The sequence below is a fragment of the Stenella coeruleoalba genome (genome assembly GCF_951394435.1).
Source record: "Stenella coeruleoalba genome assembly, chromosome: 11".
Taxonomy (NCBI): domain Eukaryota; kingdom Metazoa; phylum Chordata; class Mammalia; order Artiodactyla; family Delphinidae; genus Stenella; species Stenella coeruleoalba.
The window spans coordinates 11,191,197-11,214,795 of record NC_137157.1 but is presented as its reverse complement, the minus strand read 5'-3'; the positions used below and the strand labels follow the sequence as shown (position 1 = coordinate 11,214,795).

Below are 23,599 nucleotides of genomic sequence, written 5' to 3'. Positions count from 1 at the left end.
CCTGTGTCTGGGAAATAACAAAGGAACTGCAGTGGGAAGTCCTGGTTCCAGGCTCCACCCAGCCGGGTTTGTCCCTGCAGAACCCTGTCCCAGTCCTGGGGGGTCTTAATTCAGCATGGGTTTGGGGCAGAGGGAGTCAGAAGGGCCCATTCTGTGATGGTACAAGGCACGGTTTCCCCATCATCTATATCCTCTTCCTGCTGCCTTTCTACTTTGTATCTGTGATGCATGAGTTTATATGAATGTGAATATGAGTGTGTGTGTGTGTGTGTGTGTGTGTGTGTGTGTGACCAGTTGGGGGTTCCTGGGTGTGGCTGTGAACTTCTAGGGAGAGCTCCCTCGGAATCCAATAGCCAGACATGTTAGAGGGGCCACAGGATCACCAACTAGAAGCATTGTGTTCATTTCCTGAATATTGGGTAAGCACTTGCAATGTGCTAGGCACTGCGCTAGCTGGGAAGACAGTGGTCGAACATATAAATACACAAACAAACATGAAGTTACAATAGTTCCGAATGCTCTAAAGCAAAAGCACAGGGATCTGGGAGAGAATATCAGAGAGAGAGTGACATATGTAGGGTGAGTGTTCAGGGAAGATCTCCCTAAAGAGGTGACTTCCAAGTCGAGCCCTAAAGGAGACAGGGAAGAACATTCCAGCAGGGGAACAGCATGCACAAAGACCCAGAGGAGAAAACATCTTGGAACATTCTAGAAATGGACTAGAGGCCAGTGTGGGAAGGAAACAGCCTGGGAGAGGGGGCTGGGGAAGCCAGTAGGGTGTTCAGAACTTTGGAGGCAGACAGGGCTAGAAGTTTGGACTTTCTCCTAAGTGCAGGGTGAAGCAGTTAAAGTTTAAGCAGGGAATGGTGTGATCAGGTTTGTAACGTGACAGCCCTGTAGGGAGGATTGGCTATGGCAGGCCCGTGTAGGCCCAGGGATCTAGGGATGAGGAAAGTACAGCCCAGAGCTCCAGGAAAAGGGGAAGACGGAAGCATAAACCAACCTTCACACTCTACTATGACACAAGCACCTGTAAGCACTAACTTCGTTGGGGGAACCAGGGAGGCTTCCTGGAGGAGGTGGCTTCTGACCTGGGCCTTTGGGAAGGTAGGCAAGGTGGAGGCCAGCACTCCAGGCCTAGGGAATAGGTTGGGTAAGTCTCAACAGTGAAGGGGTGCAGGCTGGATTTGATGAGTCAGTGGATGTGAAGTGACTCCTCAGGTTATAAGTCCCCGTGGTGGCTGGCCAGCACAGGGACCCGATCTCTGATGGAGAGGAGGTCTCTGATGCCCAGCTGAAGCCTGGCCCCGAGAACTGACATCGAGGAAGTCCCCAACACCCCCCACATCAGTGCACTCCTGCATACCCAGTGTCAGCGGGTGCGCACTTCCCCACTTGTGGTAGAGCTGGGAGGTGAGGAAGAGGAAGTGTGGGCCACAGGCCAGCCCCAGAGGGCCTGGGGGAGGAGCCTCTTCTAGAGTTGAGAGAAGCAAGGCTGGGGTTTCCCTAAAGGCAGCTCCTGACGACTCCTGGGACCACAGCCGAGACGCAGGGTGGCTGGAGGGAAGTGAGGGGCAAACTCAGCCTGGGCCTGGCTGGGAAAGAACCTCCGCCACCCCCTCCCCTGGACCACTGACAGCCATGGCCACGGCCCAACAGCTGCGTGCTGAGAGGTGAGTGCAGGGGCGCTGCCCTCCCGGGGCCTCCTCACTCTTCCTGGCAGGCCTTGGGGGATGGAGGCCTGCCCTCCTGCAGCCCCTTATCAACGTCGAAAGTTGAGAGACTGGAGTTGAGTCAGAACCCAAATACTCAGAAATGCAGGCTCTGAGAACTGTTTTAAGGAAACTCCAAGTCATGGCTCACCTCCCTCAGGCACGGATGAAGACACTGAGGCTCAGAGAGGGGAGTGACTTTCCCAGGGTCACGCAGGAGTGGGTGGTAGAGTCTGGACGGGAACTCAGGTGTCCTGGGGCCCAGGCTGGGCCTTGCTGCTCCACACTGTTCAGTAATGGCTTTTCATTTTCTGTTCAGACAGAGGCGTAGAATCTGGCTCTTTTCCAGGGCTTGTCTCAAATATCACCTCCTCCGAGAAGCTTTCCTTGATAGCCCCCTCTGAACACTTGCCCTGTTTCCTTTTCCTGTGTAGTCCTTACATTGCAGGCATAATAGTCTATACTCAACTCATTGGTTTTCTTTACCACTGGCTCCCCAATTAGAAGCAAGTCCCATAGGGTATTTATGTCTTTTGATAACTGCTATATCCCCAGGGTTTGAACAATGCCAGTACAGACTAAGTGCTCAGTAAATGCTGGTGAGTGAATGAATGAAGGAATAAAGGCATGAATGGACCACTGAGCTGGAAAATGTTCTTAGATCCTTGTGGTCCAATCCTGTCACTGTATGGGTGAGGAAACTGAGCCCCCAAGGAGAATAAATTACTTACTGAGGGTCACATGGAATGAATGGCAAGGCTGGGGCTCAGAGCACAGCCTTGTCAGGGCCTCGCCTCGTTTCTCAGGAGACACTTTCTGGATGTTTCCTCAGTAGCCAGGCCTGTGCTCCGAGCTCTAGGGGGACCTGAGGACACAGGGATTGGCTCCTGCCCTCCTGGATTGGAACAGCAGGTGACACCAGCAGGTGACATCAGAGTGTGGTAACAGTGTGGAGGTGGCTCTGAGGGTCACTGGAGATGGGCTAGGCTGCTCTGGGCCGAAGTGGGCAGCAGAGGGCCTGTGGGGGAGTCTGTGGCTGGAAGTGGAACCCGGGGTGGAATTCCCGAAGGCTTGTGTGTATGGCGGGAGGGGCAGCAGAAGCAGATGCTTGGAGGGTAGTTCAAGAGTGGCCTTTGAGAGCCACAGAGGGTGGTGCTCGGGGCTGGGGTGAGGTTTTCCCACCAGATCCCAGCCCCTCCAGCCCACGAGTCCTCCCTGGAGACTGGGCCTGGCACGCCAACCCAAACCTTCGGAAAACAGCTGCTGTTTGAGGCTGGTGGTACTTCCTATTTCTCAGAGCACGTGGGTCAGAGAGAGGATGACCAGAGCCGGCCAGCCGGACAGTGTGTCCCCTCCCTCCCGCTCCCTGTCCCTTTGCAGATGTCCTTGGCCCTCCACGGAGGAAAGGCGCCCTGCTCCCCTCCTTCATGGAGCTGTAGAGCCAGGCCCTGGGGTCTCTCAGCCTCCCTGCACCTGGATGCCTGTCTGAAAGTGAGCCCCGATGCTTGAGGCCGAAGCGGAGGATGTGATGGGAGGGCAGTAGATTTCTGGCAGTAGGACTTTCTAAGACCCGAGACGTCTAAAGATGGAAAGGACTGCCATGGGGGGAGGGAGTTTGCTTCCCACAGACGTGTTTAGAGCACCTACTGTGCGCGGGCAGCACAAAACCTGAACTAGCTGCTGCCTCAGGGTCTTTCCACGCCTTACTCAGCCCTTCCCGTGCAGGGCCCCAAAATGCACTTCTCACGAACGATATGAATCTATGGACTCTGAGTTGACTTCAGCTCAGAGGGGTCCCGGCTGAGGTGTCTAGCGGGCAGCTATTCTATTGGGCCTTGCAGCCGGGTTTGTTGCACCCCTGGCGTCGCCCTGATACAGCAACTTCCAGGCTCAGCTCCCCGCACCCAACCCCCTGGCAGCCAGGCTATTTCCATGTGGCGCAAAGCAGACTTGTTGAAAGACAGACACAGGGAGTGGCCTTGCGTCTCCCTGAGTACCTACTATGTGCCGGGGCTGTTCTGGGCCCTGGGGATGCAGCAGTGAGCAGGGTCCCTGCTCTCGTGGGGATTCTCCAGCTGTGCTTGTTACAGATGTGACCTCTGAACCCTCCAGGGATGTAAATACTTCCATGGTCCCCATTTTGGAGTCGGGGAGAGGCCAGAGTGCAGAGAGGAGTCTCCCCAAGGCTGCTGACCTTGGTGACGGCAGAGCGCGAATTCAGGTCTTCATCTTTCACCTGTGCTCTCCCGCCCCATGACACACAGGTCTCCCGACGTAATCCCTTCCTCACCCCACCACCAAAGGGTGAGGCTCAGGGGCCCTTCGTGAGCAGGCCCTGCCTGTCTCGCTGGCTTCGTCCCTCATAACGTGCCTCCTCTTGCATGGCTGGGGGTCTTTGCACTCGCTCTTTCACTTGCCTGTCATCCTGGGGCCAGGTCCTCTTTACTTCTCCCCCTGACCTGGTGCCACTTCTTCTGGGAAGCCCTCCCCTACCATCCTTGATCTGAGCGCACCTTGTCCTATATACACAGGACCCCTGATTCTCTCTCTCTGATAAACGTCACCCTCGTCTTAGAATTTTCTGCTTGCCAAGCTTTTTTGCCCACGACTACCAATTCGTTGAGGGAATACAATAATGGCCAGACTCCTGCTGCAGCTCGAAACATCGTGGGCTTTTCCTTCACAGCTTCTAGGACCACTGAAATTAGGTAATTATTTGTCCAACTCCTCCACTCAACTATGAGACCCAGGAAGGCAGAGGCCATGTCCTCATGTTCTTAACAGGGTCTGAGCTACAGTAGGTGCTAACAATGTTATTATTATTATTCTGGATAATAATAATTATCCGGTGACTGAGGCTGGGAGGGAGGGGCTGCGGTTCATCTGAGTTCACGCAGCAAGCTGTTGGGAGCTTTCAGACCAGGGCCAGTGCAGCAGTGTTTGGGAACAAAATTCTGGAGCCAAATCCCAGCTTCTTTACTTACTTGGGCAAGTTCGTTAACCTCTGCGTGCCCCAGTTTCCTTGTCTGGAAGAAGGTGACGCTGTCTTAGAAGGCACCTGGTGCTCGGTGTGTGCTCAGGAAATCGTTAGCTGTAGTTACTATTACCCAACCCTCCTGATTCCCCGGAAGGGGCCATTTCTACCTCTCTGGTTTCTTCCTGCCCCACCCCCATCCTACTGCGGGTGAAATACCCAGGAAATGCACAGTCTCAGGGGAGAAAGTGGAGGAGGAAGCTTCTCCCATGGGTGCTACCACAGGACCATGTGTGGAAAGTGACTGGGGAGGTTGCCAGCCACCACCAAATTGCTCTGGAAGTGCTGGGGATTTCCTCTTCCCGCCCTCTGGCACCCTGAGTCACCTCCCTGCCAGCCTCCAGAGTCCTGAGGTAGCCTGAGACCCCAAGCAGCCCAGGTCACGTGGGGACCAGCAAGGGCTGGGACTGGGTGTGTAGACTTTGAAACCAATATCGACTGAGGTCCCAGCCAGCTCTGAGGCTCGGACGGGGCAGCCCTGCCCCCCACTCCCACTCTGTTTCCCAGTCGCTGCAGCAGTAACAGAATTGCTAATTGCTTCTCATTTCCTCATCTGTTCACAATCGGCTGGACTCAGAGACCCCTAGCTGTTCCTTCTCCATCTCCTTGGCGGTCCCTTTCCTCTTCCTCCATCTGTCCCTCTCAGCCCCCTCCTCTGCTCAGTGATTGCTCTTCCCTGGGGGTCTTAACCAGCAGTCACAGGGCAGATGGTTTCTACCACTCCCACTCCAGTGGGGTTCAGCCCCACCCACGCTGAACTCCAGAGCCACACGCCACCTTTTGCCAGACCTCGACCTGTGTGCCCAAGGGATCTCTCAGATTAGCATGCCCCAAACTGAGCCCATCAACCAGGCTCCCCCCCACCCACCCCTCCTGGTCAGAATACGGGTGACATGTGGGTGTCACTCCTGACACTGCCCTTTCTTTCATCTCCACGTCCAAACCGTCTCCAAACCCTGCTGGTCGTAACTCTGGAATGACTCACAAAGTAGTGGTGTGTCTGTCGGATATGCATAAGGCTGCAGAGAACAGAGGAACTGATAGTGGCTGAAACAAACAGGGGTTTATGTTTTCACATAACGAGAAGTCCAGACATAGAGGTCACAGCTGGTTCTGCAGCTCAGTGACTTCAGGACCAGCGTTCCAGAGATTCCTGTGATCAGTCTCATGGTTTTGCCTCATGGATGCAATGTGGCTGCTGCAGCTCCAGATGTCTCACCTGCTTTCCAGGCAGGCAGAAGGGGAAAGGGCAGGAGACCATGCTAGCCTTGTCCAATCCTCTGGATCTTGAAGTGAACACTCTCCTAGAGGCTGCTACAGCCTCTAGGTTTCCTCTTAGGTTTCATTGGCCAGAACTGCTCGTAGGGCTGCTCCTAGCTGCAAGGGGGTCTGGGAAACAGCAATGGGATTAGTATGTTTGGCTCAGACCAGACCAATGGTCATCTATCACCTTGGGGCTAGGCATTGCCACCCTGAAAAAAAATGGAGCTTGCTTAGCAGGAAGAAGCAGGGGACACAAAAATGGAAGAGTGCCTGCCAAGGGTGGTGTCCCTTGTGTCTGTCCTCTCCTCCCGTCGCCACTGTCTGGCTCAGGGACACATCTTCTCTCAGCTGGACCCCTTCAGGGCATCCCAGGGGAGCTCTGTCCCTTCAGTCTCTGCCCTCCTTTTCCTCTCCATGCAGCCACCCCAGATGGCCTCCTAAAGCCGGGGTCCTATTGTGTTTTCACTCTCTTCTGAAGCTTTACATGGTTCCCCGTTGCCTATAAAACTCCTCAGCTCAGCACTGGAGACCCTCCTCAACCTGGCCTCATCCGCCTATTCAGTCTCCGATCACACCAGACTCCAGCCACACTAGACCTGGAACCACTCCTGGGGCCTCAGACCCTTAGCACGTGCTGTTCCTTCTGCCGGAAGGCCCTTCCCCCTCCCCGGTCCTACCTGGTGGACTCTTATTCAGCCTTCTAGACCTGGCTCCAATGTCACCTGCTCTGTGAGGATTTCCCCCCGGGTATAATGAGCCATTCTCCCTGGGAGGTGTGTGTTGACTTTGTTTACCCCTGTGATCCAGGGCCTAGAACAGGGTCTGATAGGCAGGGGTGCTTGATTCCCTGTTCCCGGATGAATAACGCAGCCCCAAAGCGATTTGCTAGACTCTCCTATGGCTGTTGATATATGGCTCCGATTCCAAATGCCTTCACTGTCAAGGTCTGGTCTGTGTCGCTGCCTGGCACGAGAGGGGTGTTGAACGGGGTAATGCAGGTACACGGGTTCACTTTGCACGGGGCCTCACACCCAGGGGCCACCCAACACAGCAGGGTGATGACCAGGGTTTCTTCTCCTCCCGCCTCCCTCAGCGACTTCAACCAGCTTCCCGACGACATTGCCACCTCAGCCAACATCGCCGACATCGAGGAGAAGAAAGGCTTCACCAGCCACTTTGTAAGAGAGACCCCTGGACCTTCACCCTCTGACCTCTGAGCCTCCAGCGCTCTCCTCTCTTCACTTCTATCCCAGGGGTTCTCAACAGGGCGATTGTGCCGCGTCCAAGGGACGCTTGGCAGTGAATGTCTTGAGACAGGTTTGACTGTCACAGCTTGGGGCAGAGCGTCTACTGCCTGGAGTCCGGCGATGCTGCTTCACGCAGTGCGGTGCACCGGACAGTCCCCACGACAAAGAATTACCTGGCCTCACATGTGATACCAAGGTCGAGAAATTCTGCTCTGACCCTAGGACCTGTGGACCTCTCCCCTGCTCTGGCCCTGGCCTGCGATGCCCCACCCCCTGGTCTGCAAAGCCCCACCCCCTGGTCTGCAAAGGCCCACCCCCTGGCCTACGAGGCCCCACCCCCTGGCCTACGAGGCCCCACCCCCTGGCTTGCGAGGCCCCACCCCCTGGCCTCTGTCCTCCTTAGGTTTTCGTCATCGAGGTGAAGACGAAAGGGGGGTCTAAGTACCTCATCTACCGCCGCTACCGCCAGTTCTACGCCTTGCAGAGCAAGCTGGAGGAGCGCTTCGGGCCGGAGAACAAGGCCAGCCCCTACACCTGCATCCTTCCCACGCTCCCAGGTAGGCCACCAACGGGCTGCCCCAGGATGGAGCGGCGCCCGCCAGCCTCTCCTCCCAGCTCTGCGGGCGCTGATCGGTGCTTCTATTTTAGCACAAACCCTTCTATTTTAGTGAAAACCGTTCATTTAGTCCACGGCCCCCCTCCTGCCAGCCATGGGCTGCCACCTCTGGCTCTCCGGACTTACAGCCCTTGACCCCCTGCTCTCCAATGAGCGTTACGGCCGCCCTGCTTCAGCGACCCACCGCCAGCTTCGGAGCGCATCAGCCCGGGCCTCTCCTCTTCGAGACAGGAATCCCCGTGTCTCCCACGTTAAACACAGACTCATCTTCCAGCCCTCCCTCTGTCCCCTGTGGGGGAGCTGCCCTCTCACTCCCCAGGTCCCCGCGGCTCCCCCTGCTTCCCTGCTCTGCTGGGACGCTGTGGGCGCGCACCTCTGCTTTTGGACAGTCCCCTCACCGCTTGTCTCCTGACCTGCCTCCCCTGCTCCGTCCTCACCTTGGACAGGCCCAAACCTCTGGCTTCTCAAGGCCAGCCTGCATGAGCCCAGCAGGAGAAAACTCCACCAGAGTGGGGGTTCGGGTCCACGGAGTGGTCATGGCTGTGCCCTGCACACGCTGCAGGCTGCATCCAATCACCGTTCCCCTAAACAGCAAAGACACTTCCTGACCTTCCCTTCCTCAAACTCCAAACCCTGCCTCCAGCTTGCTTTCCTCTCTGCCTCAGCCAGTGCCCGAGGTTCCCTGCCTCCAGTGTCCAGCATCCAGCCCCAGGGAGGAGACTGTCTCCCAGGGGTTCGCCCATTCCCTGGCCCCGCCCCGCCCCGCCCCCTCCCCCTCTCCGAGCAGCAGGGAGGAGGGGTCCCTCTTGATCTCAGCTGACCTCTCCTCCCTGTAGACTCACCTTCTCCTTTATCTTCTGATTCTCTGCCAAGCCTCGCCACGGGAGGGCTCGGTTCTCTTCCATCTTTAAACAAGCACGTGCCCTAAGTGGGCACTCTGGCCACAAGCCTCCTTGAGCCCCGAGGCCCCTCAAAGATCTCTGCCTCCGCTGGTGCTCCTTGGAAGGCGGGCATCCTCTGTACCGTTATCCTCAGTTCTGTCTTCTCACTCCCCCATAGGCAATCTGACCCGTGCCTGTGATTTTAACTGCCCATTTCTGGCTACTAATTCCCCAATGTCTCTCTCTACCCCAGACCTCAGACGCTACCCTCCTTACACCGCCAGACACCAGCCGGTGTGTCTCACAGGCAGCGGGCAGCAGGAAGCCGACCCGTCTCACATTCGCTTTCTGGGGGGCTCTCTGGGTGGGCAGTTCTCCCAGGACCCCCACCTGAGGCTCCTGGAGAGGACATTTGTCTTTGGTCAGCCGTCATCGCTTTCCCTTTCCCCGCAAACACTCTGCCTTGCTTGTGAAGAATGATTCACCCATCCACTGCACAAATATTTATCGATTTGGGCATTATTCTACACCATGGTTCCTAACCTTGGTGACATATTGGAAGTACCTTGAGATTTAAAGAATCCTGATGGGCTTCCCTGGTGGCGCAGTGGTTGAGAGTCCGCCTGCCGATGCAGGGGACGCGGGTTCGTGCCCCTGTCCGGGAGGATCCCACGTGCCGCGGAGCGGCTGGGCCCGTGAGCCATGGCCGCTGAGCCTGCGCGTCCGGAGCCTGTGCTCCGCAACGGGAGAGGCCACAACAGTGAGAGACCCGCGTACTGCAAAAAAAAAAAAAAAAAAAAAAAAAAAAAAGAAGAATCCCGATGCCCGAGTCCCACTCCCAGAGATTCTGATTTAATTGTTCTGGGGTGAGTCCTATGCAATGAGATTTTAAATGCTTCTCAGGTGACACGAATGTGCAGCTGGGGTGATGAGAACACAGCTATGAGCATTGCAAAGATCCTGTTTTCTCAGAGCGAAGAAGTGTGTGTGTGTGTGTGTGTGTGTGTGTGTGTGTAGGAACAGGCAATACATAAACAATTAAAAGAAGAAAAATATCAACTGGTGATAGTACAACTCAGAAAATGCACGTTGGATGGTGGCCACCGCAGCGCTGTGGGAAGAGGAAAGGGAAAAGCGCTGAGCCAGTGTGGAGGGTTCCTGGCCCGGGTGGGCAGCTCCGGGCCCAGAGGCCACACTCTTGGGTCAGATTCCCAGGACAGCTCTTTGTGTCTCCTCAGCCAAAGTCTACGTGGGTGTGAAACAGGAGATTGCCGAGACGCGGATACCCGCCCTCAACGCCTATATGAAGGTAACAGAGGGGCCAGGCCAGGGGGCCCCTGGGAGGGCCCAGGATGCTGAGGATGGGCGGGGCCCAGGCACCATCCCTGGGCATGGCTTTGGGAACTAGGGCTGGCTCTTCTGCTCTGATGGTTCCCATCTTCAATCCTTAAAGGCCAAGCCTAGGGAGAGAAACAGGATGTGTCCTCAGGGTTCCTGGGGATGGGACAGGAGCAATGGAGAAAGTTCAGAGAGCCACACTTTGAACTGACAAATCTAATGGCTGTGCCGGGTGTCCTGGTACAGAGGAGAATAGGATCCAATGCCTGCCCCAAGGTCCCCGCTGTCCAGGGGGAATACAGACAGGTGGGTCATGAAACCATAAAGGGGTACGGTCTGTATAACAAGGGCACGGCAGACCAAGGCCCCGGCTTTCTCACATAGCACCTCTGTATGAACAGGCCACAGGCTGGATTTTAGTTGCATGCATGGGCCTTGGATGGATGCCCTTGTGTATTCCCCAACCTGTAAACTGTCTACCTCCTCAGAGGACGGTAACGCAGAGGAAGGAACATCTTAAAGGCAGAGAGCCAGGCTGGTCAGGAAAGACCTTCCACCAATTAGAGCTGGGCAAGAGAGGGATAGTTTTCCTCGTGAGGTAGTGAGCACCCTATCACTAGAGGCATGCAAACCTTGGCTTGATGACAACCTTAGGAAACTGGGGCGAGAAGCCCTCTTCATAGCCCAGAGGCATCGTCACAGACAGTGAGGCCTCCCTGTTCTACTCTTACGGGAAAAGAGCACCGAGCTAAGTGCTCTGGTCTTTGCTCTGACACTGAGTGGGTGATTTAGGGCTATTTGCTCATTCTGTCTAGGACTTGGTTTTCTCACCTATGAAATGGAGCCGTGCCCCCAGCTCTCCTGTCTCACAGGAGGGGAGTGATGTTGGGATCTATTGAGAAAAGGACAGGAAGGTGCTTTGTAAACTGTGAACCTGCTTCCAGAATGTGAGAGAGCATGACTCCTAGTGGAATGAGGGGACCCCAGGAGTATAAAGGGGGTGGGCGAGGGAGGAGGTGGCCGCCTGCCCTCCCCAGTGGCTGCAGGAATCCTGGGCTCTGGGCAGAGGAGAGGTAGGGTGGGAAAGCCCACGGGCTCCAGTACTGGAGGCATCTCCCCTCCAGGGGGCGCTGTGACAGCTGCTCCTTCTGGGCAGCCGGCGGCTCCACTCTCCTCCAGCGGGGCTGGAAGGAGGGAGCAGGGGCTGTGGAGCTGGAGCTCTTCCATCCACGCCTGGTCTTGGCAACCAGCAGCCTGAAGGATCTCATCTCTGCCTGTCTGTGTCTGAGTGGGTTCCTCGAAGCTCAGAGGCCAATCAGTACTATGGTAACCTCACCCTGGGCTTGAAACATTCAGAGACGGGGAGCTCACTACCACTCTCCCCTGACCCAGGCTGCTCGTCCATTGTCGGACAGCTATTAGAAAAGCCCGACTCCCTGTGACTTCTACCCACCGGTCGCACCTCTGTGCTCATGAAGAATAGGGCTCGCGTGACAATGACAATTGCCTAGAACTATGTGGAGTGCTCTGACTGGCAACAAGGAGGCTCTTGATATATATTTATTGGATAAATAAATAGGCTTATTTAATTCCCTCAATAACCTGTGAGTTCAATACTCTTATCCCTATTTTAAAGTGAGGAAATGGAGGCACAGAGAGGTAGAGTCACTCACTCAGTGTCACAGAGCAGTTAGGTAGGTAGGATGGAATTTTTATTTTTACATCTTTATTGGAGTATAATTGCTTTACAATGGTGTGTTAGTTTCTGTTTTATAACAAAGTGAATCAGTTATATATATACATATGTTCCCATATCTCTTCTTTCTTGCATCTCCCTTCCTCCCACTCTCCCTATCCCACCCCTCCAGGCGGTCACAAAGCACCGAGCTGATCTCCCTGTGCTATGCAGCTGCTTCCCACTAGGTATCGACCTTACATCTGGTAGTGTACATATGTGGTAGGATGGGATTTGAACCCACATCTCTGTGACTCCAGGGTTGTGCTCTTACCCACTGTGCTGTATTGTAATAAAAGTAACAGCAACAATGATAATATCCAGCTTGGATAGGGCCCTTGCTAGATGCCCAATGCTGTTCTAAGTGTTCTGCACGTATTCAATTATTTAATCTTTACACAATTCCACGGGGGAAATAATATCACCTCCATTGTATTAATGAACATACAGAGGCACCCCTGCTCCACGTCACCCAGATGGGCGGCAGAGCTGGGATGCTAACCCGGGCATCACCTGGCTCTCTCTGTGCCCTTGAGCCCATCTCTGGGCTGGCCCCCTGCCCTCCCTATAGGACAACCGTGTCTTTTCCAGGCTCTGCGTTCCCAGTTCCTCTGGAGAGGAGTTCCCGCCCCTCCCCATGCTGCTGCCCCCGTGGAATTCTCTGAGGGGGTCTGGGTGCCTCTGGAGTGGTAGCGCTCAAAGCCAATCACAGTGCTCCTGGGGACCCGTGCAGTGGGCAGCTTGGGGGGACCCTGGCAGGTCCTGGGCACTCTGCATCCTCACAGCCTGAGGGTCGTTGCATTGTGGTGGGTGTAACCAGCATCTGATTGAGAGTCCCGACCCCACCACTTCCTAGCTCTGCCCACCGGCCCGGGCAATTTCTCACCCTGAGCCTCAGTTTCCCCAACTGTGATATGAGATGAAGTATCAGGAAGCATGTTTTTAGGCTGTAATTCCACTAACTGTTGTTAATTTGGGTTATTTGGGGGAATACGTCCCCCACCATTGTCTCGCTTTGATGTAAGGGATGAGCCTTGGTGGCAGACGGCTCTGGGTGTCACTCGCTAGGCTGTGTGGCCCTGGGCAGGTCCCTTCACCTTTCTGGCCCTCACTCCCAGGTTATTGTTAGATGGAGCGAGGTCACACCGTGGGGCACTCAGTGCAGTGCCTGGACAGTCACCACCACATCACGTTACCTGTCGTCACCGTTATCGTCATGTCTGAAGGCCTTTGGTCTTTTCCAAATGAACTGTTCAAGCTAGTTGGCCCCCTCCTGACCTTGAACCCAGGGGCAAACCTTGTGACGTGTTACCCTCAGCCTACCGAGATTTTAAAATATGTCTTACTTGTTATCAGGCAGAGGACCATTAGTGGAGAGAGGTGGGCCCAGCATGGGGGACGGGGATGGAGCAGCTGGGCTGTGATGTCGAGAGCTTTCTGCTGACCACCCCACCTGTCCTGCATCCTCCCCAAACGCAGCACCTCCTCAGCCTGCCCATCTGGGTGCTGATGGATGAGGACGTCCGCATCTTCTTCTACCAGTCGTCCTATGACGCGGAGCAGGTGCCCCAGGCTCTCCGACGGCTCCGCCCGCGCACCCGGAAAGTGTAAGTGACCGGCCCCTGTGCCCTCATCAGCTAGAGCCCTGGGCCACTTGCTCCTAATCAGGCGCTCTGTCCCACAGGCCTCTGCGGCAAAGGCTCTTATTTTCCCTGAAAGAAGCAAGGAGTAGAGACCAGGTCTATACCTAAGCACTCCAGGGTGGTTTGGCTTGTTAGGTGAGCTTGGGAAATCAAGCGTAGGGCCTAGAGGACAGAAAGCGTGTTTGACAGTAAGGGCTGGAGGACAGGGGCTGGGCCATTGACGGGGAGAGCTTGGTGCCTCACAACCACTGGGGATGGTCCGAGGGCTTCGGGTGCCTGGGGGGAGTAGGGAGGAGGGAAGGGAGGAGGGATCGTTCTGTCTGCAAACACTCCTCCCAGCCTCTCCCGGGATGCCTTGTCCCTGGTTAGTTTTTTTCCATGGGGCCGGCGGTGGCTCCTTCGTGTATCACACTGGTCCCCAGGGGGCGCTGCTACTCACTCCCTTATTCCAAAGGGCCCGCAGCTCCCTCCAGAGCCTCCTAAGCTGGAAAAAGTCTTCAAAAATCCAAGCCACGGAAATAGGGCTGGGCTTCCAAACAAGAGGTTGCTGGTGCTAAGAATTCCAGGGCAGGGCTCCTGAGCCCCGCCCTCCCACACAACTCCTCCCTCCTCCCTCTGGCCAGTATCTCTGAGTGTCCTCTCTGTGTGGTGCCTGGCCATCTCCCCTGTGCACCCAGGCAGGTGTGCTCTGAATGCCAGCTGTGCCCCACAGCAGCCCTGTGTCCTGGGGTGGAGCTCAGCACTTCTTGAAGCCCATTTCCTCAGCTGAAAAATTAGGGGTTGAGTGTGGGAGTAATGTGAAAGGGCTGGCAAGCTATGGCACTAAGCAAATGTATATCTGAGCCTATGCCTCCTGGTCCACAGAAGGGGAGGCAATCCTCCTCCAGGGCAGTGAAAGCTGTGGGGAGTGTGCTGGTCCAGAGGAGCAATTGTAGCTGCATCTTTAACACCCTCTCCCTCCCCTGCCTTTCCTGCCTCTGCTGAAGGTCTCCTCTGGGCACAGAAGCAGGAGAGGTGACAAGCCCCTCTTCTCTCTCCACAGAAAGAGCACGTCCCCACAAGGCGCCGGCTTTGACCGCATGGCAGCTCCACGAGCGGAGGTACCTCACCACTGGGCAGCAGCCTAGCTCCACCCTTCAGCCACTGAGCCCATCCTGCTGGCGCCCGCTGTGTGCCCAGGATGCGGCTGGGTATTGGGGGTGGGGGTGGAAGGACCCACAACCATGGCCTTGGACGCCTGAGGACTCCCAGCCAGCTGAGGGGAGGGCGTGTGAGGAGCACACAGAGGCAAAGGGGAATCCACCCATCCATCATTCATTCAGCAAGCTCTTCTGGGTCAGCCCTGCCTTGGGGACTGAAGCTTCAGAGGTGACTCAGACCAGGCCCTGCCCTCAAGGGGCTCACACAGCTCCCCAGGGATGCACCCTTAGAAATGGGCATTTCAAAACCAGTGTGGTCAATGCCCTAGGGGTTATGGGGGCATTGGAGTCCCCAGTGAGGCCTGGGGGATGGGGAGTTGCCCAGTCCATGGAGTCTGGCACCTTCCCTCTCATGCTTATCCTGGCAGGCCTGGAAGGAGCACCATTCTGGAGTCAGGGAGACATGGGTTCTAAACCCGGCTCCTCCGCTAACAAACAGAGTGGCCTCAGACTAGTCACTTATCCTCTCTGAGCCTCAGTTTCCTCATCTGTTAAATGGGATGCTGAAGCATGTAAGCACTTTAGCAGGAGCTCAGTGAATGTTTCCTCCCTCCCTCCTCACTCCACCTTCTCCCCAGGCCCTGTTTGACTTCACTGGGAACAGCAAACTGGAGCTGAATTTCAAAGTTGGAGATGTGATCTTTCTTCTCAGTCGGATCAACAAAGACTGGCTGGAGGTAAGGTTGGAAGTGAGGATGGAGGTGAGGATGGAGGTAAGGTTGGAGGTGAGGATGGAGATGAGGATGGAGGTGAGGATGGAGATGAGGATGGAGGTGAGGATGGAAGTGAGGTTGGAGGTGAGGACAGAGATGAGGATGGAGGTGAAGATTGAGGTGAGGTTGGAGGTGAGGATGGAGATGAGGATGGAGGTGAGGATGGAAGTGAGGTTGGAGGTGAGGATGGAGGTGAGGATGGAGGTGAGGATGGAGGTGAGGATGGAGGTGAGGATGGAAGTGAGGATGGAGATGAGGATGGAGGTGAGGATTGAGGTGAGGTTGGAGGTGAGGATGGAGGTGAGGATGGAAGTGAGGTTGGAGGTGAGGATGGAGGTGAGGTAGAAGTTAAGTTGGAGGTGAAGTCACTTCAAGTCCGTGAGGGGATCAGAGAACATGGAGGTATCTGAGAAGGCCCCAGGGAAGAGATGCTGTCCAAAGGTAGTCCTGGGGATCTGGGCAGGTGGACCGGGGATGCCTGAGGAGATACAGCTGTGTGTGGCTGGAGCAGCGGGTTCTGAGCCTACCCTTGCCTTTGGTACTGACCCCAACCAACAGTCGCTTTAGGCAAGTCAGCTAACCTTCTGAGTTGAATTTCTTGGTCTATAACAGGGTATCTCAGCCTGTTCACTACTGGCATTTGGGGCCAGGCAGATCTCTGTTGGGGGGCTGACCTGTGCACTGCGGGGTGTTTAGCGGCGTCCTTGGCCCCCATCCACTAGATGCCAGTAGCACCCCTCCAGATGCAACAATCAAATGTGTCCCCAGACCTCTGGCCCTGGGGGGCAGAATCACACCCAGCTGAGACGCACTGTCCGTAATCTGGGGTAACGTTACTCACCACGCAGGGAGCGGGTGAAGGTGATGAGGGAGACTTGAGCTCCAGAGTCTGGCGTGACATCCTAGCTCTGTTTTTAACTAGCTTTGCAACTTTGGGAAACTTACTCAACCCCGTGGTTTCCTTTCCCATAAATGGAGACAACTAACAGTGGCCGTTTCTTCACAGGTTTCCGGGAAGGGTTGAAGGAGGCGCCGCTGTTCAGGGCTCGGCCCATAGGGAGCCTGGGCGTGTGGCATCTTGGCCATGCTTTGTCCCTGCACGCGGCAAGCGTGACCCATACAAGGGTTCATAGCATGACTGGAGGTGGGGGACGGGGGTCACCGGGTGGGAGGCCCTGGCCTGGTGCCAGCCTTTTGGATTAAGTCCTATAGTTATGAAAAACTCTCTTTTCTCAGGGCTCCTGGGGGTGTGTGTGTGAAGGAGGTCATGGCACAGGAGGCAGGGCCAGCCCCCGGGGGTCCTGGAATCATTGAGGGAAGGGGAGGGTCCCTGGCATCCAGGGGCTGGAGAGGAGTGTGGACCAACCGTTGGTCTCGCAACTTGGCGGTTTTGATTTTACGCCAGTCCCGGAGTTCTGTCTCAGGCAGTCTACAAGCTGTTACAGCTGAGGGGTATTGCTGGGTCATTCTCCAGAAACAGGAAATGTTTGTTGACTTCTTGTTTTCTAGAAGGTTCTATGAGTCAGTATGCTGGCCGACTTCTGGCCTCAGATGGAAGGGAGGGTTGGGGAGGAGTGAGGGTAGCACTTCAGCCTCAGTTTATACGTCTGTAAAAGGGGGCGGAAACAATATGTCTTCCATAGTATTGCGAAGGTTAAGAGAACAGGTGACAAAGCACAGGCAGTGGCTGGGTCTTGGATGGAGTTTAGCAGAGAGGCCTGGCTGGAGGGAGATTCTGGCTGTCTGGTCTAGAGCAGATGGAATCCATGGACAAATGAGTGAATTGGCCCCACCCCTCCCTCCTCCCTCCCCCCACAATTTTCTCCCTGAGCGCCTACCACCACCTGAGTCCCCGTGAGGTCCACCTGTTTACCTGTGCCTTGTCTGTCGCCCTCCATCACACTGGAAGCTCCAGGAGGGAGGGCAGGGATTTTCATCCCTTCCGAGTGCCCAGAGCCTGCTCCGTAGCCGGCACTCAAGAAGCCTCTGAATGAATGACTGAGTGAATCAATGACTGAGGTGAAAGCAACTTTCCAGATAAATTCAGGTCTTAACTTGTTCTAAAATGGACGCCTTGGGGTGAACAGCTTGGTGACCTTGCCCACTTTTTCTCCTCCCTCTGCCTGAGGGGACCCAGAGCTCATCCGCCTGTCCTGTCATTATAAAGGGGCGGGTCCCCGGGGCATGGCCCCGCTGCCTCTGCTGATAGCAGGCAGGGCAGTGCCTTCTCCCCCTCCCGTCCCCACAGGGCACTGTCCGGGGAACCACAGGCATCTTCCCGGTGTCCTTTGTGAAGATCCTCAAGGACTTCCCGGAGGAGGAGGACCCCACCAACTGGCTACGCTGCTACTACTATGAGGACACCATCAGCACCATCAAGTTAGTGGCCTGCTGGGAGGGAGGGGCCTGTCCAGCCTCCCTGCCCCTCCCCACCCCTCCCCCACCTCCATGTCACACTCTGGGCTCTAAGACCCAAACCAGATCGCATGTCCCCCCACCAAACACACACACTTAAAAGCCCGCAGGGGCTCCCAGCGCCCTCCGGATAAGCCAAAAGGCTGTCACGGGGTGTCAGGGTCCAGCACGACCTGGCCAGCCTCATCCGCCTCTCCCCCTTCCAGCCTGCGGCCTCCTCACCCCTGCCTCTTGTCCCCTTAGGGACATCGCAGTGGAGGAAGACCTCAAAAGCACCCCACTCTTCAAGGACTTGCTGGAGCTCATGAGGTGAGGGGCTGGGGTGGGAGGCGCTGGGGGCGTCAGACACCCTGGAGGAGAGAACAGAAGGGGAAACAGTGCATTCAGGGGCTGGGGGTTCTGCATCTATGTCACCTTCTTGTTTTATCCACAGCCCAGCCCTGAGGGGTGGGTATCGCCTCTCCACATTAGAGATGAGTGGGGGGCTGCAGAGAGGTAAAGGGGCTTACAGTTTGTGGGCCTGGATTTGCTAAAGTCTCTCTAGGTTCAAAACCTTGGACTTGGACCCTCCGCCCTCAGGGAACCACCACCTCCCAAGATCCAGTTGAGTTACGAACAGTTATTTTACAGAATGGAAATAGCATCGTTATATGCCTGACTGCAAAAGCGATATCTATTCATTATTTTTTCAAAAGAATGTCAGAAATCACAGAAAACGTAAAGAGGTGAAATCCCCTCGCATTTTGCTCCTCTCATTATCTGACACGTATTCAGATTTCTTCAGCACACACCCCACCTGCACCCCGCTCCCCCTTAAATATTATTTACTTGGCTGCACAGCATCGTTCTGCGGATGCACGGTAACTGCTGTAGCCACATCCCCTTCTGTGGCCATTGAAGTTATCTTCCGCTTTTTTACTACTGTCAGTAGTGCTGGGATTCACATATTTGCCGACTTGCCTGATTATTTCCTTAGGACGACTTTCTAGAAGTGAGATTTGGGGATCAAGGTGTTTGCGAGTCTGATGGGGCTTCTGACCCATTTTGTCAGATTACCTATGGAAAATTGGATGGCTTTTCGCCCATCTACCTGCACCCCAGGTGGGACGGTTCCAATCCTTAAAAGGTTCTTCTCCATAGCCACATACACGGGCTTTTTTCTGCTCTATTCTGCGCCCGGCAAAACCCACTCTTCTTCCCTATGACGGTTCTTAAGTCTTCAGCACATTTATGCACAAGACATTTCAAGCTGCACCACTAATTTGTTGTGAAAGTCCCGTTGTCCCCTGGAGGTCTCAGTTTCCCCATCTGTATAGTAGGAGGTTGGACCACTCGGATGACAGGGCTGGTGTCCAGCTCTGACCTCTTCTGATGTTTAGATCCCGGCCCTGAAACTCCCTCTGTCCCCTCTCCCTGCCCCCATGCTTAAGCCTAAGGCCACTGGACCTTTCCTGAACCCTGATCTCTCCCACCCAGGCGGGAGTTCCAGAGGGAGGACATCGCCCTCAATTATCAGGATGCCGAGGGGGATCTGGTTCGGCTGCTATCAGACGAGGATGTGAGGCTCATGGTGAAGTGGACCCAAGGTCTCCCCTCCCAGAAGCACCTCTTCCCCTGGAAGCTGCATATCACCCAGGAGGACAACTACAAGGTCTACAACACGGTCCCCTGAGCCAGCGGCATCCCTGGGGCAGTGAGGGGACACCTAGCAAAGAGCCCTCGGAGAGGATTAGGACCAAGAAAGGCTGGGAGCACGGGACACACTTCCTGGTTCTGCACCAGATGGACCTACTGGCCTCGGCTTGTACCATCTCTACATTTGGTCTCTGAATTAAATAAACCATTTCATCTCAAAGTGCTGGACTGAGGAAGATAGTGTCTTTTGAAGAGAGAGAGGAGAGAGAGGAAAATACCCATTAATGAGCGTCACTGAGGGGTCATTTATATACGGAAGGGGGCCCTGGCTTTGGGCCGCTAATCCAGCTGCCCTGTTCCCTCGCCCTGTCCCCACGTGTGGTGAAACCCAGCGACACTCGCGTCCCTTCTGGTCACTCCCTTTTACGCCCTTTCCCAGGAGTGGCCGCCTGCCTCACGGAAGTCATACTGCCCCGGGAGCCCTCTGGGTCAGGCCAACACCAAGCCCTCTGCATGACCAGGGTCGAGGGCTTCCTCTGCCTTATTGCTGCTGCTCTGCAGAGGGGCAGAGACCTGGGTCGTGGTGTTGGTGGTCTCCATTGTAAGTAGGGGGTGAGCGGGGGGAAGACTCTGGCCCCACTGGGGAGGAAGAGGAAGCAGAATGACGGGATCTTCCTCTGTGAGCTGAAGCTTTTTCTCTCCTAAGCAGCTAAGATGGCAATAGCTGTCACCTCCAGAAGGGCGGCAGGAGGAGCTTGGCGGACGCCCCTCCCCAGTGACACAACCGCTTAACTGATGAACGATACTAAAAACCAACCATTGAAAGTTTCTGGAAATTGTTCTGAGGGCATACAGGAAGTGGAGAAGCATTTATTCTAGAAAAGCCTACTAAGTCTCTAAGAACAATGAGTCTGTGGCATTTGAACCTCCATGTGCTCCCCTCCCTTCCCCATCCCCTGCTCCATGTGATGGAAACTCTGCTCCAGATGCGCTATCCTGAGTGAATGCAGCCAAGAAGATGGGGGACCCCTCTCCCCTCAGCTCCCCGTCGTTTGCCATTTCAGCCCCAGAAAGGGCAGGCGGCCAGTGCCTCTCATCCCCACAGCCCTGTGTTGTGGAAGCGCTATTCCAGGCCATCACGGCCCCCTACATCTGTGTGCTGGGGCCGTCATAACAAAGTACCACAGGGATGTCGCTGGCAGTCCAGTGGTTAAGACTCCACGCTTCCACTGCAGGGGACACAGGTTCGATCCCTGGTCAGGGAACTAAGATACCACATGCCGCCCAGCGAGGCCAAAAATAAAATAAATAAGTAAATAACCACAAACTGGTGGCTTTCACAACAGAAACTTATTGTCTCACAGTTCTAGAGGCTAGAAGACTGAAATCAAGGTGTCTGCAGGGCCACGCTTCCAATGAAGCCTGCTGGGAAATCCTCCTTTGCCTCTTCTTAGCTGCTGGTACTTTTCTGGCGTCCTTTGCCATCCCTTAGCGTGTAGACACCTCACTCTAATCCTCCATCTTCATGTGTGTCTTCACATTTTCCTTCCCTCTGTGAGTGTCTGTCTCGGTGTCCACATTTCCCCTTTTTATAAGGACACCAGTCATATTGGATTACAGCCTACCCTGATCATTTTATTTTGACTTAATAACCTCTGTCCAGACCCTATCTTCAAGTAAGGTCACATTCTGAGTCACTGGGGGTTCGTATCTTTTGGGGGAGTACAATTCAACCGTAAGAATGCACTAGAAACATCTGTTTAAGAATCATTAAACAGGGCTTCCCTGGTGGCGCAGTGGTTGAGAGTCCGCCTGCCGGTGCAGGGGACACGGGTTCGGGCCCCGGTCCAGGAAGATCCCACATGCCACGGAGCGGCTGGGCCCGTGAGCCATGGCCGCTGAGCCAGTGCGTCCAGAGCCTGGAAGCATGTTTGGATAAGCCGGATAAATTAAAAGTGGTCACAACTGGCTACAATATTTCAAAACTACAGAACATGGAAGTGCAAGGGAAGATCTTAAAAGCAGTCAGAGAGAAGTGGCGATCGCTACAAAATAACAACAATTAGAATGAGAAGTGGACTTTTCAACAGCATCAATGGAAGCCAAAGCCAATATAATTGTATCTTCAGATTTTTGAGACAAAATAACTTTCAAACTAGAATTCTATGCTCAGAAAAACTCTCTTTCAGTAATGAAGGTGAAATGAAGTCAAGTGTGGCTACAAACTGAGGATCTGCCATCGAGATACCTGAACTACGCTGTACGTCAGAAGTTAACACAACACTGCAAATCAACTATACTTCAATAAAAAAAAGAAAAGATACCTGAACTAAAAGTATCATTAAAGTACATGCTTCGAGAAGAGGGAGAATGGCCCTAGAGGGATAGTCTGAGATGCAAGAACAAATGATAAACAAAAAGGTGAACATAAGTTTTGGGCTTGTGTTGACTTAGCTAAGCTGGAACTATATTTCCAAGAACGTCCTTCCCTGCATGGATCCAGGGTAGCGTGGGCCGGAAGAGACATTTTGCAAGAGACTTTTAGAAAGCAAATGTGAAGCAGCAGTCCTTTTCAGTTCAGATAAGAAGTGCTGTCCAGAGAAACCAGACAGCGTGGGTAACCAGAGAAATATCTCCCGACTGATTAGCAACTGCTTGTACCAGTGGTGCATATTCAGTGCAGGGACGGGCGGAAAACAAACAAACAAACAAACAAACAAAAACACTGGTGAGATGTTACCATCCTTCCTGGAAAAATGCTACGCACGCCCCCTTCCTGACCTAATGAAAAGCAGTGTTTCACATGAAAGAATGCTCAACATTATTAATCATTAGAGAAATGCAAATCAAAACTACAATGAGGGCTTCCCTGTTGGTGCAGTGGTTGAGAGTCCGCCTGCCAATGCAGGGGACACGGGTTCGGGCCCCGGTCCGGGAAGATCCCACATGCCGCGGAGCGGCTGGGCCCGTGAGCCATGGCCACTGAGTCTGCGCGTCCGGAGCCTGTGCTCCGCAACGGGAGAGGCCACAACAGTGAGAGGCCCACGTACCGCAAAAAAAAAGACATTGTAAAGCAATGGAAAAGAAAATGGTGTGATATTGGGACAGGGATTGACAATCTAGCAACGGAGCAAAACAAACAGCCCAGGAATACCATGCGTACATGATTTTTGATATGTGATAGAAGTAGCTTTGCAGATCTGTAGGGGAAAGGAGGAAGAAAATCAAAGAATGGCACTTGGACAAATTGCTCAACTGTACGGAATCCCAAACAAATGAGACTGAATCCCTAAGTCAAACAATTCCCAAAGGCAGTTTCAGATATATTAGATTGTAGGAAAGAAAAGCAATGCTTTGAGAAGATATATAGAATACTACCTATCTAATCTTGGAGTAGGGAAGACATTCTTAAATAAAACAAAAATAAATATTAATACATTTGACTACGTTCTGTCAAACATACAAAGTTCTGTTCATCAAAAGATGCATGGGAAAAGATAAGGCAAAAACTAAAAGATATTTGCAAGATATATAAATGACAAAAGATTAGTATCTAAAATATTAAAGAATTCCCACATCTAGAAAAGAAAAATACAAACAATTCTATAATATTTAAAGTGAGCAACAAACATGAACATATATTCCACCAGGGAGGAGAAAATAAAGGGCGAATTAATATATGAAAAGATGCTCAGTAATAATAAGAGGAATGTAAATTAATTCAGTTTCTTTGGAAAACCATTTTCCATTATTTTGGAGAGTTGAACAGTTGTGTATCTTATGATCCAAGAGTGAACTCTTGCATGGGACCAGGAGACGGCCGCTCTCTTTGCAATAACCGCCAACAGAGGTTATCCATCCAAAACTCTCAATCAGAGAATAGTAGGTTCATTCGTTGATTAGAGCACAATGGTGAAACACACAGCAACACAAATGATGTTTAGAAACATAACTGAATGAAAAACATCAAGTCTCAGAAGATAGGATTCTATTTCTATAAAGCTCAAAAACTATGAAGAAAAAATAGCAAACACAAAATTCAGGATAGAAGTTGCTTCCGGGAGGGAGGCAGGAAATACATAGGGGAGGAAGACAGTTGGATACAGATGGTGGGTAATGTGTTGTAGTACTCAGGGTGTGAGTGGTAGGTTCACAGCTGTTTGTTATA

The 23,599-nt window shown here is 53.8% G+C and overlaps 1 protein-coding gene across 1 annotated transcript; it reads left to right on the top strand.

Annotated features, from left to right (window-relative positions):
• Window positions 1-1,351: 1,351 nt before the first annotated feature.
• NCF4 (neutrophil cytosolic factor 4) lies at window positions 1,352-19,890 on the top strand. The gene is made up of 10 exons (XM_079935946.1): window positions 1,352-1,673; window positions 7,103-7,187; window positions 7,660-7,813; window positions 9,992-10,062; window positions 13,306-13,433; window positions 14,512-14,569; window positions 15,247-15,345; window positions 17,630-17,760; window positions 18,040-18,105; window positions 19,273-19,890. Exons 1-10 carry the CDS (start codon window positions 1,642-1,644, stop codon window positions 19,466-19,468), a joined length of 1,020 nt encoding a protein of 339 aa, XP_079792072.1. The 5' UTR covers window positions 1,352-1,641; the 3' UTR covers window positions 19,469-19,890.
• The last annotated feature ends 3,709 nt before the right edge of the window (window positions 19,891-23,599 follow it).